Below are 13,747 nucleotides of genomic sequence, written 5' to 3' on the forward strand. Positions count from 1 at the left end.
CTGACTGACGTTCTGGCTGTTGAACAAGGAGCCCACTATTTCTGTATTAGTCTGGCAAAAAAGCCCCACCGCTTTCAGTCAGCAGCTGGCAGAGCCCGCTGTGAACAAATGAGCAAAAGCCACTAACTGTGTTTTGCTTGCCTTGGTATTTGTTAACATCTCTGAACAATCTGGTGCACGCTAGCAGATATTCATAAGCTAGGAAAGCAAAAGGCTTGACTCCTTTCTCACACCTCTGCAAAAGGAGGCAAGAGGATTTCCAAAAATATAAAACTGTCTTGAGGTTTCCCTTATAGGTACCTAAGGGAGTTTTTCAGGGGGAAAAGGGAGACATCAGCACTTTGGGCACAGCCCTTATTGTTCAGCAAAAACCATGCAATGTATTTTGTACCAGGCCACCTCCTCTGCCAGGACCCACTGCTGCTGCAGGCAGCACCCACAGGGCCTTGTGCCCCTGCCTGCCCCTGCACAGGCACCCAAGCTACAGCAGGGCACACGCCTTGAACCACAGAGGCAGCAAGGGAAGAGGCAGGCACGATGCCCTGCTGGGGATCCCTAACATGGAGAGGCCTGGGCTTTTCAAATTGCTATGGGAATTAATGAGGCCAGCAATCAGGAGATCAAGCTAGGCAGCTGGAGAGACTTCTGCAGCACAAGCATAGCCTCCTGCTTCAACAGCAAGCCAAGCCTGTCCAAATGTCGTACAGGAGTATGCACTCCAAGCAAAGGGGAGGTCACTAATAAAAAATGGTTTTATCTAAATATTTTGCTTGAAAAATAAGCCCTACTGCCTCTGCTACTTGCAGTTCTCTGCCTCTTTTGTTGCCACGCAAGCCCAAACCTTACCCCAGCCGCCCAGGGCAGCGGGTAAACGGGCATCGGAGGCCAAGCCTGCCACACACAAGGCAGGGGTGCTTCTTGTGCTTAGCAGCAGCAAGGATAGATTAGTCACCACCCTGAATTTTGAGTACACTTCCACCCACCATCTGTACAGAAAAATAAAGGAAGCAGCTCCCCCATAGGAAAATATAGCCACCATTCCTCTGAAAGCTGCCAGACAGGTCTTTCGGCCAGGGGAGAAAATACAAACAGGACAGCATGCAGGCAAACTCTGGTCAAGTCCAACACCATCCAGGTGTACTGCTGCAAGCTGAGGACAGTCTCCATAAATCACAACGCAGCTTTCACAAGCGTCAGCATAGAATCTTTTAATACTTTACATAAAAAACTGCATACACAGTTCATAATTTTATGTAAACATCATGTACATCTCAGGTTTTGCCATGTCAGTTTATTAAAATCAAAACCAGAAAACAGTCTCAGTACCACTGTTGAGGGAAAAGGGAGAAAAGTAAACAAAACATAAATGGATATATTGTTCTCTGAACCAGAGAAACACAAGATTATTTTCACCTGGATTGGCTACCCTGTGAAAATAAAGTTTTAAATAAACCTAGATTCTTTAAGTTGCCCTTTAGTATTAAAGTCTGATGTATTCACTGCATGAAGAACAGTGCTTTCACCCATTGTTTCCAGAGCAAAAAGATACAGTGGTTTCATTTTGTCTTGTGTTGAAATCACAATTTAAAACAAGACCCAGATGAGGTTACTGAGCAAGAATGTTTCCAATGCTACAGTGTTGTATGCAGATGACAAGTGCACTGAGTAATTTAAAAAAAAAAAAAATCCACCAAGTTGTGCAAAGTAATTTCTTTTGAAAAAAAAAAAAAACCACACAAACTTTTAAATAAACCCAAATGAACATATTTGCAGAAGACAACGTTAAGGAAGGAGCAGGCACCAAGATCATAATATGGCAATATCATATCCTTCCCCCTTGCTCATCCTGCCTCATCCATCAGGAGGAAGATGTCCAGCAAGGACAGAGCAGTTCAGCTTTACTTTCCAGCCTGGCGGCTTCTGCAGCTGGCATCAGTTCAAGGCTCACGTTATCAGCAGGCATCTGCCACTCAGGGCAGGTTCCTTTGCACAACGCAAGTCCCAGCTGGGCATCCCCTCCCCACCTCACTGTAAATAAGCACCCCCTGCACCACCCCAGTTTGCACAAGACAGAAAAGGTAAGATATATACAGGCTTCACTTGGGATGACCCTCCCCTCCCAGTCTCAGTCTTCAGGGCATGAACTTCCACAGCAGGTCAGGCTCAGGCCTAAACATCTGCAGGAGAGGCGAGGGGTGCTGCAAGCAGCCCGGGAGATGCGGCCCCCCTCCCCAGCCTGCCTGGGGGGGGCACATGCAGGCAGGAGGCAGAAGTCCCATCAAGCATCTCAGCCCTGCCACGTTCCTCTTGCAAAAGAGAGGAAGCTGGCTGGGAGCTGGGAGCAGCAGGTTGTGGGCAAAGGAGAAGAGCTGGGTACAGTTTGCTCAGTCCAGTCTCAGCAGCTTTTTGTTGTTGAGAGTCTGCAGTTAACTCGCAGGGGCCGGTGGTTGGAGAAGGCTTCTCCCCACTTTATTCCCAATACTCAGGGCATGCAATCCCCCCCTCCCTCTGTCCCCACGGCTGAGCCATCACAACCCTTTTTAGCCAAGGCTAAGGGAGCGTGCTCCCTCCCTTAGCCCCCACCTCAATTAATCACCAACCCCCAGCGGGGGCGTCGGGCAGATGCCATGTGCGTGCATAACCCAGCTCCTCTCCGCCTGCCAAAGGTAACCCAGGTGCTGTGCCCAGCACCACGCTCCAGCCGCACCCTATAGGACTTTGCAGCAGTTGATGCAGCCGTTCTGGGTGCCATAGCGCTTCTGCAAGGCCGCCCGGGTGGCGGTCTCGAAGACCTCCCGGACACCCTCCTTGGTCTTGGCTGAGCACTCTAGGTAGTCGTAGGCCTGGATGCGAATGGCCATGGCGCGGCCATCCTCGGTGCGCACCGGCTCCTGCTTCATGCGGGCCAGCTCATTGCGCACATGCTCATCGTTGCGCAGGTCTTTCTTGTTGGCCACCAGGATGATGGGGACATTGGGGCAGAAGTGCTTGACTTCAGGCACCCACTTCTCCGGGATGTTCTCCAGCGAGTCTGGGCTGTCCACAGAGAAGCACATGAGGATCACATCGGTGTCCGGGTAGGAGAGGGGTCGCAGGCGGTCATAGTCCTCCTGGCCAGCCGTGTCCCACAGGGCCAGCTCCACCTGCTTGCCATCCACCTCAATGTCAGCCACGTAGTTCTCAAAGACAGTGGGCACATAGACCTCGGGGAACTCATCCTTGCTGAAGACGATGAGGAGACAGGTCTTGCCACAGGCACCGTCCCCCACCACCACCAACTTCTTGCGGATGGCAGCCATGGCCAGGCTCGTCAAGCTGGCCTTGCCGTGCAGCAGGACGATGGCAGCGCCCTCCTCCCCGCAGCCGCCGCCTTCCTCTCGCTTCTCACAGGGCACCGTGGCGAGCCGAGCCCGCGCAGGCAGGCGGGCGCACCCTCCTCTCTCCCCGCACCGTGCCTCCGTCCCCCGCCTCAGGGGAGCGCTACGCCCGCAGCAGGCGCCGCCGGTCCCGCTCAGCTCGGGTCTTCGCGGGGGAAAAGCTGCCGCTGCCCGCCGCTCCGCACACACAGCTCCGCGCCGCCACTGCCGCAAGCTGCGGGCCGCAGCCGCTATTTAAAGGCGCTCGCGACTTTCTTAATATAGCCGGCCAATGGGCAGGCAGGGAGTGAGGTCATCCCCGGCGGAGAGCGCCGCGATTGGCGGGGGGTTGCGGGCGGGAGGCGGGGTGCGGAGGGGAGGAAGGGCGGGGGGCTGTGGGGGGCGAGCGGTGCTCGGCCCGCGGCGGGGGCGGCCCTGAGGGGCGGCGGGGCCGTGCCGTGCCGTGCCGTGCCGTGCCGTGCCGTGCCGTGCCGTGCCGTGCCGTGCCGTGCCGTGAGGCGAGGAGCGGAGAGGAGAGGAGAGGAGAGGAGCGGGGCCGGTGGTTGTGGCGTGTTTGGAGCCGGGCTGGGGGGCGGCGGGGCCGCGCCACGCCGCGCCGTGAGGCGGCCCGCGCAGGAGGCTGAGGGCGCCCTGCGGGCAGTGGTGCCGCAGCTCCGGAGGAGCCCGGGGCAGGTCCTCCGGCCGCGCCGTGCCGCCGGCGGGGAACCCTCCCACCCCGGTCCCTGCCCCGGTTCGTGGCGCCCCGCCGGACCCCGGGCGGCGGCTGTGCGGCGGGGCAGGTCCGGTCCCTGCCGTGGCCCCCGCCCGGGGCGGCCGGGCGAGCAACAGGGAAAACCGCTGCGCCCCAGATGCTGTGTTTTAAAGCCCAAGCGAAGTGGAACTCAAATTATTGCAAATAAAACAAAAGCCTTCCTGGATATTAACTGGAAAAACGCAGGACTCGACCACTTCCCTTCCTTACAGGCAAAAATCAATCGTGTGAGTCTCTCTTTTGTGCCAGGTTTTGGCCAAAAGGGAACAGAAGAATTATAAACGGGAGAATTAGCAGACTTGACCTGAAATGCCTTCTTGGTCTCAATTTACAGAGATATCGGGAGTCACGGTAATGAAAAAATGAACGTGGAAAATAAATGAGCGAGAAAGGCTGGGGCTTCAGATTGCTCGGAGGATAGGCTGTAAGTGCCTTAACATGAACGGACGGCTCACGCTGGGCGCGCTAATAAAGGCGTGCATTGGGAAGTTCCACACTGAAATTACCAGTAGCGATTCGCTATGTCCCTGTTGCCGCTATCGCTCTGAAGAGAGCTGCAACGCTGGGTGTTGTCTCATGCTCTTTTCCTGCAAGCCTTTTCACTGAAACGATGCCCTGTGGCTACTGCCTCTCAGGGTTGGATCCAAAGTGTTCTCTTCTGCTAGCCAGCGCTGGCACTAGTGAACAGAACACAAACGAGCAATTTGAACAACGTGATTGTTATTAAAAATTGTATTTAGAAATATCCACTTGAAGAGCAGAGGCACCACTGAGTCTGCTTCCCTGCTCTAGTTGTACCTCCTCAAGCAGGGGGGTTGGACAAGATGATCTCCAGCGGTCCCTTCCAACCCCCACCATTCTGTGACTGTATATCAAATTGTTACTTGCAGTAGGCTGCTGCAGATGTGTGTCAACAGGGCAAATGGTTCGCTCATGGTTCGCTTAACCCTAGACATTGAAATATAATTCATCTTCTGTGAGATCTTTGTAATTTGCATTTTTCCCTGTCAAAAGAGCATGTCCCTGGATGGTGATGGATGGATCTGTACTTTGATCTTACATAGTTTGTACAGCAAATTTTACATAATAACATAATAATGAACATAATTAAATTTAAAACTATGTTCAAAAAAACACAGAAATAAAGTGTAGTCGTAGACATCGGTGTTCTCCAGTACCTCTGGCCTTTTAACGGGCTACATTTCTGATTTGCTTTGTCCCTTCACATTTGTTGTCACCGCTCACAGTTTTAAATTCTTCACGAAACAAAAAAAAAGTTACCTATGTGGAAGTCTTCCCCATGCTGGCGTGTCCTTCTGGTGGTGGAGCGTTAGCAGCTTGTAGCTATTTTGTCTATAAATATAATCATAAGCATGTAGAGCCATTCTGATAGGCATTTAGAGTTAATTTGCTGTATAATGTAAGTCTTTTAAAATCCATTTGCTGTTTTAAGTCTCTGGAAGCTCTTCAGCGATACTAAACTGTTCGTGGATTTTCCACTGGAGTTCAGAGCCACCTTGCGGCGACCCTGCTCCAAAGCTGGAAAGCTCTACCTCTGGGGTGGCAGCAGGAAAAGCTCTAATCATCTTACAGGTCGTGAGAGGTGCTGCTTAAATATGCTTTTGAATCAGTTTTTATCTGACTTTTGGGTGGCACGAGGAATCATGCCTGGATATTTGGTTTTGCCTTTTAATGAGCAAAAGACTTCATTAAATAGAAAAAAGAATCATCCAAATGAGCAAGTATGTTCATCAACTCATCTGCGCTGTGCCACAGAAGGTAGGGAATTATGCGGTTTATTCACTGCAAAGCACATGGCTCTGTTGTTCACCCACAGTGCTGCTAGCAGTTATCCCTGTGCCTCGGTGCAGGGAAAGCAAAGTGGCCCACATTCATACTCTTTAACTCGTTTAGACTTCAGAGCAGGGTGGCCTCATCCAAACTGCCTACTGGGCCCAGCTTCCAAACTATGCTAAGGGCGTACTCTGCAAAGGTCCAACTAACCCAAGTCAAACCCGTAGCAGGGGCTTTTCTGTAAGTGAAGAGCACAGATGGAGTTCCAGCACCCACTTATGGCCTGGACCATAACTGCTTCATTTTCTAGTGAAATCTTGCATCTGTAGGCTTCCACACAGTTACGCTGAAGCCAAAGGGTCTGATGTTTCATCTCTCACCTTGCAAGAAAGCCTGCAGCAAAGTTTATTTAATTCCTTGACCTAGGGTTTCAAATGCTTTATTTTTTTTTCCAGAGGCTTTATATCAGGAGACTCAGCCCTGTGACTCACATAGGCTGAGATCACATACTTTTTTACTGTGCTAGGGTAAGCCCCAGCAATGGACTATAGAGCAAACATCTAAGTTGCTGTGGTTATCACACATTTATATTTAAATAGGACTTGATCGTGGCCTGGGTTTCATATTTAATGTAAATTTGCTACATGCTACCTTTCTTCTGCTGTGGTTTTAGCTCATAAATATCAGTGCACTATGTGGTACCTGCCCTGAGCTGTCTAAGTGGAAGTGAAGAGGCCCTTAATTTGTATTACCTGTCCAGTTATATATATTTGCTTCTCTGGAGTATTCTTTCTTCAGCCCAATCATGAAAGCATGAAGTGAGCCAGTTTCAGGAACAGTAGAAATCAGGAGTAGAGTTGTACACAGGAATCCTCTTCTCTTCTTGCTTAGATCGATGATGCATCAGGGAAAATGGGAATCTGACCAGCATCACAGCACTGCGAGTGCAGCAAAAAGAGGAACAGCAGTGGTACTGTAAGTGAGCACAGGGGATAATAATCTGTGGAAGTGCTTAGGCTTCCTTCTTGGGGTGGTGACTGAGAGCAGAGGTGGAAAACCTAGAAAGAAAATAAGGAAAAGAGGCTCTGGGATGAGGTGGCTTTTTCCTCTCCTTAGGGAATTTTGTGTAGGACCGATTCTGTATTCAAGGATAGTCGTGGTCTGGAAGGCACCAGGGACTGTAGCCGGCTCACATATTTTAGGGCTGAATTTTAACTTCATGTTGTAATTTTTACATTTTCTGATCAAATTTGCATGATATGCTAAAACTACACTTCTTTAAGCGAGCTGAAACTTCACTGCCAGTAATCCCTAAATGTGTACTCTCTAAGCAGAGCGTTCATTATTCTGCACCTCATACATCTGTACGATTGACGAAGAAAATATGGAGAAAGAAGATGCCACTTCTTTGCTTTCATTGCTTGTGCTGGTGGTTTTGAGATTGAAGCTCAGCCTTTTGCTTTTTTACTTTATTTAATCCAATTGGCATTTTTTGTTGCTGAGAAGACAATTCCAGTCAGTTACTGGCGATTGTTTCCAGATTACATTTCCCACCCTGCTCTTTTTGCTAAACAGATTTTCTAAAGGGCATGTCTGTAACTCAGATAATTTGTGCTCAAGCATAAATCTGTACCAAAAGCGTTAAAGCTCAGTGGGGAAGGTAATCTTTCTCCTTTTTGTCAATAAGTAGGCAAGTAAGTACATTGCCTGCTGTGGCATAAAGTGCTGAGGGAGCCATATGTGCCAGTAAAGGCATACTGAGGCCTGCATGCTGACTTGTACTGTAACGCTAGCAACAAGCATCCTGCAGTCCTCATGTGGGCAAAGCTTCTCAGTGAAGTAAGGAAAGCAAGAGCTAGCTAAATGTGAGCAGTTCACAGGCTAGTGTGAAAAAGCTCTTGAGTAGATGTGGGAGGACAGGCAGAAACGGTAAGTATCTGTCTCTAAGCTGCTAAGAGTTTCTGGCATATACAGGAACCAGATCACTACTTGTCTGTCACAGCAGGTCCATTGCTTTCCAGTGTCCCTGAAGAAAAATAGATTTTAACTCTCAGATCCCCTTGTGATCAGTGCTCTCAGCAGAGAAGGCAGAGTGATCTACCTGGAAACCAGAATGCCAAGGCACAAAAAGGGAAGGTGAAAAAGACCTGTGTATTTTCATGCAGGGGTTTAGGCTAAGTACAGTGCACGTGCAAGCACATCATCCCAAACAAGAAATGCCTTCATTATCCTGAGGAGCTGTGTGGGACCCACTGGCATTGCTCTTCTGGGGAATAAATGGGGCAAGTCAGAAGCTGATGACTTTAATTTTGTCAGGTTCCTATGACAAGACTATTGGATTCATACTTGAATAGGACGCAGGAACTATTGTCTGGCAGAGTAAAATTAGACCACCACAGAAAACTAAAGTGGCCTCAGGTCTCCTTCTGACTTCAAATTAAACAAAACCAAGTTCCTCATCCTTAGGCTAAAATTTTTAGACCTAAACCCCCTCATCTCAGTTGAAGAACTCTTCTGTAGCTGTGTGAAATAAATGGGCTGACCGCATAACTATACTAATCAGCAGTTACATACCTGCAACACCAATAATGCCTTTGAAAAACGTCTCTCTGCAGAGACCAAATTAATGTACCTCCGGTTCCCTTTGTTCTCAGGTTTTAGTGGTTGCAGACACCTTGCAGTGTTTGTCTACCAGGAAAACTGAGACAGAGAGAGTAGAAATGACTTGTCCAATGCCAAAAGATAGCAGGGAATTCAGTCTTCACCTCTGGAGCTCAAGATAGTATTCTTAACACTGGACAGTTCTTACTCTTTAGAGTCTCCAGTTGGTAGACTTCATTTCAGTACTCTGAGGATGATCAAATGCTGGAAAAGACTGCCCAGAGACACTGTGGAGTCTCCATCCTTGGAGATACTCAAAACCCAACTGGACACAGTCCTGAGCAGCCTGCTGTTGTTGATCTGGCTCTGAGCAGGTCAGGGTGGAGTAGATGGTCCCTTCCCAACTCCTCCATTGTTTGATTCTGCAAGTCATTTCTCTACAATGCTTCAGCAGATCTTGAAAGAGCTGTCCTTAGGGTCTGTCTGGCAGGTCTGCGGCTGTTTAACACTCTAGTACTGTTAGCTTCCCCCCAGTAGTAGTTTGGCACACTCAATACTGAAATGCTCACTCGGGATGAGTGTTTTGCAATAGGAACAAGGAAATTTCTCAAGTAAACATGCTGTGATTTGTCAATGAATTGCATAACTTCCATTTTATTGCCAGTAAAGTAGGTTTCTTTAAAAAACAATTATTTCATCAGGTTCTCTTTGTAGATTGGTTGGCTATATTAAGAAACATCAACCTCTTCCTTTAAATACTGTGGTCATCATGATAGTCTTCAAAGAGTGGTGGTAAGTTCTCTGTGCAGGGCAACCAGTGACCTAAGGAAGCTGAGGCAGCAACCGTATTAGAAGAAACCAGTCTAACACTGAACATCAAGAAAGAGAAGGTTGATGCTGGAAATTACTATCCTGTAAGTTTAACAAACTTCTATCTCATATAAATTAACCATGCATATATGAAGACTGAGAACACTTTCTTAACTCCCACATGACTACAGATCTATGAGCAAAAGCAGCATAGACTTAACACAGGATAGCTATCGCCATTGGCAGGATTCTGCTAGCAGACCATGGCAGAAAAGATGTGGTCAATAAAACTGATTTGGATAGTTGTTCAGTAAATAACTGAGTGTTTTATACTCCATCTCACTCACAAAATTAAGTCATTCAATCTAGAAAATGAAATCTGTTATGGACTGAACACTGACCATAAACAATGTCTGAGATGATAAAACAGAAATACAGGGAACTGCAGCAATCTTGGTTACATCCAGTCTTGGTTTATACCTTCGTTTTCTGACCTACAATAATAGTCAAGAGCAAGGTACTTACAATTTCAAAAGATTCTGATACCAGGGAAATTAAAAGGGAAAAAAGGGAATGAAGGTAAGATGGGAATAGGGTAAAAAGGAGATAAGGGAAAGAATTCCAAACTAAAAAGATTTCTCTCATCTTCTCCTTCTACCTTCTACAAAAACTAAAAAAAAAAAAAAAAAAATCCCAGCATGGGAATAATCCATTTGTATGTCATCTTGGCTTTCAAGGGATGGCTGCTCTTAGAAGAAAGCTAACTGTAGCTGGAGATGACCGCTGCGGTAAGACATGCCTCCTCTTTGCTCTGCGTCACGAACAACTTCCCAAGTCCTACGAGCCAACTCTCTTTGACGCTTACACCGCTGACACAGAGGTAGACGGGAAGGAGATGAAACTAATTCTCTTCGATGTGGCAGGGAAGAATGAATCCAGTTACCGAAATCTCCGTTCAGTGTTTTACAAGGACACCGACATTATTTTAATGTGCTTCTCCGTGGACAGGCCTGACTCACAGCAAAACATCCTTGATTTTTGGGTTCCAGAAATCAAACTGTTCTGCCCCACAGTACCTATTATTCTGGTGGCTACCAAGATAGAACTAAGGGGTAATGAAGGCATTAAGAAACAACTAACTACTCCAGGCAATGAGCCAATTAACACTACAGAAGGAAAAGCTTTAGCTGCCAGCATTGGGGCACATGCTTACCTGGAGTGTTCTGCCAAGACAAAAGAAGGTGTTGATACAGCTCTGGAGATTATTAGCCAATGCGCATTAAATGAGAAAAGGAGGAGAAAGAGGCACTACAGGCGCTGCCAAATTTTGTAAGAGGAGTGAACATCGTTTTGTTGTTGGATTTCATGATGTGGAAAGGTAGGTAGATGTCTTTATTGCTGTTGTGTGGGTGCTATAATGGCTGCTTATATGTCATAGCTGGAAAAAAAATCCCTTATGTCTGCAAAGTGTCACACTTGAAAAGTTGGATTGGTTTCCTTCTCCACCTCCAAAACAGGCTGAAGAGCACTTTTTGAGATTTGGGTTGAGTACCGGTCTTGAGAAATGGAAAAGACCAAGCTGCATACAGCTCTCCACAGAGGTTTTTTGGTCAAGGGAGATATGCACAGACTAGGACAGGAACCTAAACCAGAACTACTGGGACAAGAACAAGAATATGTTGTTCAGAGAATCTAATCCCAGCTTCCTGGTTGCAAGGCTTAGTAACAAGCAGCTGTGCTGACAAGATTTCCTCATATGTGCTGCCTTCCATACACTTCCTTGAAGGATGTCCTTAGGGAAGGGTGTCACCACACACACACACACCACACACGTACATACGTATCTGTGTCTGCTGTGCTAACAGCAGTGGGTTTCTGACTGGCAGAACAGGTCTGACTTTAGGATTCATTCGTAGAGCTGGCCTGGGCATGGTTCCATAAATGCATCAGCAATACAATGTATGGCATAGGGTACAATGAAGGCAGTGCTATCTCCACCTCTTCGTCACACACAGTTAAATAAACTGGGGTAAACCAGCCTGGCTCTGGGGTAGGATAATCCAGTTCCTACATTAAAAGGAGAGAAGTAAAAAGACCAGACATCAGTTTCTAAACCTCTTCGTCCTTATGGTCTGAATGTACCTTAAATTTGTCTTTCTTTAGCACTTGCAGGCAGAAGACATAAAGTAAATGGAATGCCAACAACCACACTCTCAGCTTTGCTAGTCTGGAAAGAGACTGAGACATGCTTCAACCTAAGCAGAAAATCTCGGAGAGGTACAGAGATGGACCAAAATGGAAAGACTGGGTGCGTCTCCATGCTGCTCCCTTCTCTGAAGCACTGATTGCTGGCAGCCCAACGAACTGAGATATGGACTGATATTAAAGGTGCAAGTCTGGGAGCAGTCATATTATCTAATATGACTGCAGGATTTGAGGGCACATGCTATAACACAGCAAGCAGAGAAATGTTTTAAGGTAAACCCCTTCTGATCCTGAAGTAAAGGTACAGGGATAACTGAGCATAATTGTCACGAACTAGGAGAACATGGAAGTCTATCGCTTTCTTTTGCTGACTTCCTTGGTGGTGGTTGCATCACACTGGAAGCTTGGTTACAGTTTTCCAGGGGGAAACAAAGTGAGAGTAAATGCAACTTTCTAAACTGATTATACCTCCTGGCGCTGTACACTTAGCAAACTAGCTTTTCTAGGTGAGAGACCTAGTAAAATACACACTTAAGATGTTTTCTTACCCATTCTTCCCACCAGTATTTGTCTATTGATGGTCCCATGGGTAGAAATACTAGGATTGGCCAAGTATTTACTATTGGATGGGTTGCTGCTTTCATTCTACATCACTTTTTATTAGCCGATTTGAAATCCACAGTCACACTGTGGCATAATAACAAATGCTTCAAGGATGACACTTTACATTTCCAAAAGTACCTTTCTTCCAAGAATCTCTGAGCACTTTTCAACATGAATTACCAACCCACCTCTTTGTGTTAAGTAGGTGTTATTTACATTTTCAAAACTGAGAACGTTAAACTGCTGCCTAAAGTGACTGTGAACGATCTACTTCTTGGAGCTTTGTTTTCCGTGCCCTTTCCCTTTTCCCTCCTGGACCATTCTTAACCACAGTTTCCTCTCCTCTCTGTCTATAATAATCCCCTCAATGCAACCTGATATTGTACCCAAAGTTTAAAACTCTTCTACCCACACAACTTGGATGTGAGTGTGTGCTGTGCATAAGTGCTCTCCTGATTCAGGTAATAACATACACCAGTGCATTTCAAAGAGCTGTATTTATGTAGATAGGTTTAAATTGTTATTTCCATTTTATATGTGTATGTGTGGGTGGGAAGGATTAGACTGCAGATAAGTTAAAGAACACAGGTGTCTCAGGTGCCTCTGATGTGGGTTATTGAATTGGAGAGAGGCAGTTTTGAAAAGATGCTAAAGCACTTATTGCTCCCAGTACCTGGAGAGTTCAGACCACTCTGGCGAAGCTGAGCTTACACTGCCTGTCACTTAGTAGGACACTGGTCAGCATATTGACTGGCGTCTGTTTTTAGTCTAAATACTTGTTTAAGTATTTTCATCCAGAAGGGTGCTTTGTTCAAGATAAAGGTAACTGGTTTCACTGCCAGTATTCACTGTATGTATCTCTCAATTAAACTGTCATTACACCAATCTCAGTTTCTATTTCTTAACATTAACCTTTTTATTGTTTTTATGTGAAATAAAATGTTGGCAATCTGTTCCCACTGTATACTCATCTGCAACTGGAAAAGAGAAATCTGTGGGAGGTTTTTCATCATCCTTTTGCTAAATCTGTATAAATTCTCTTTTTGCCACTTTTGTCAAAAAATCCAAATGCTCTTCCTCTTGATCTGTCTCAGAGCAATTTTGCAAGGGCAAGTTACTGTGTGGCTGTGCAAGAAATCCTTGGACAATTGTCCATATTTTAGGGCATCTGGCTCCCATGAAAAATCCACAGACTGGATAGGGGTTTTTTGTATTTTAGCATTGGCCTGTGATTCAGCAAGAAGGGGATATAGCCCAGTAGTCAGGATATTAGCCTAAGACATATGTATCTGGGGTTGCTTCTCTATTCCACCGCCAGCTACAGTCTGTAAGACCATACAGAAAAGACTGTGTGCATCTGCACTGCGAAGTAGCTGGAAGGAAGCAGTCCCCCCATAGCAGTATGGAGCTCAACAGGTGCTAGTTCATCCTTCCCATCTAAAATCATGTCTTCAGGAGCCTCTGCAGCCTGCAGCACATGTACACCCTCAAGCTGGTGTTGGGCTTCCTACCCCCAGGCCTGCTGGGATGGTGGTTGTACTCATGCATGTGAAGAGCTCACATATTAGCGTGGGAGAGCTAGAAACTCTGTATGAGTCTGGTGCTG

At 46.8% G+C, this 13,747-nt stretch overlaps 2 protein-coding genes across 3 annotated transcripts; one reads left to right on the plus strand and one right to left on the minus strand.

Moving 5' to 3' along the window:
- Window positions 1–1,192: 1,192 nt before the first annotated feature.
- On the minus strand, window positions 1,193–3,593 carry RHOB (ras homolog family member B). The gene has a single exon (XM_075086722.1). The coding sequence runs from the start codon at window positions 3,297–3,299 to the stop codon at window positions 2,709–2,711; it is 591 nt and encodes a 196-aa protein (XP_074942823.1). The 5' UTR covers window positions 3,300–3,593; the 3' UTR covers window positions 1,193–2,708.
- A 5,198-nt stretch (window positions 3,594–8,791) lies between these two features.
- On the plus strand, window positions 8,792–13,090 carry LOC142054319 (ras-like GTP-binding protein RHO). Of its 2 annotated transcripts, XM_075086723.1 has the most exons (3): window positions 8,792–9,437; window positions 10,071–10,711; window positions 11,497–13,090. In XM_075086723.1, the coding sequence occupies exon 2, from the start codon at window positions 10,073–10,075 to the stop codon at window positions 10,664–10,666; it is 594 nt and encodes a 197-aa protein (XP_074942824.1). In that variant the 5' UTR covers window positions 8,792–9,437; window positions 10,071–10,072; the 3' UTR covers window positions 10,667–10,711; window positions 11,497–13,090. The 2 variants fall into 2 exon arrangements, with proteins under 2 accessions (XP_074942824.1, XP_074942825.1); XM_075086724.1 differs by lacking the exon at window positions 8,792–9,437 and having other exon boundaries at window positions 9,458–10,711.
- Window positions 13,091–13,747: the final 657 nt, after the last annotated feature.

This window comes from Phalacrocorax aristotelis, chromosome 3 (assembly GCF_949628215.1).
Source record: "Phalacrocorax aristotelis chromosome 3, bGulAri2.1, whole genome shotgun sequence".
NCBI lineage: Eukaryota > Metazoa > Chordata > Aves > Suliformes > Phalacrocoracidae > Phalacrocorax > Phalacrocorax aristotelis.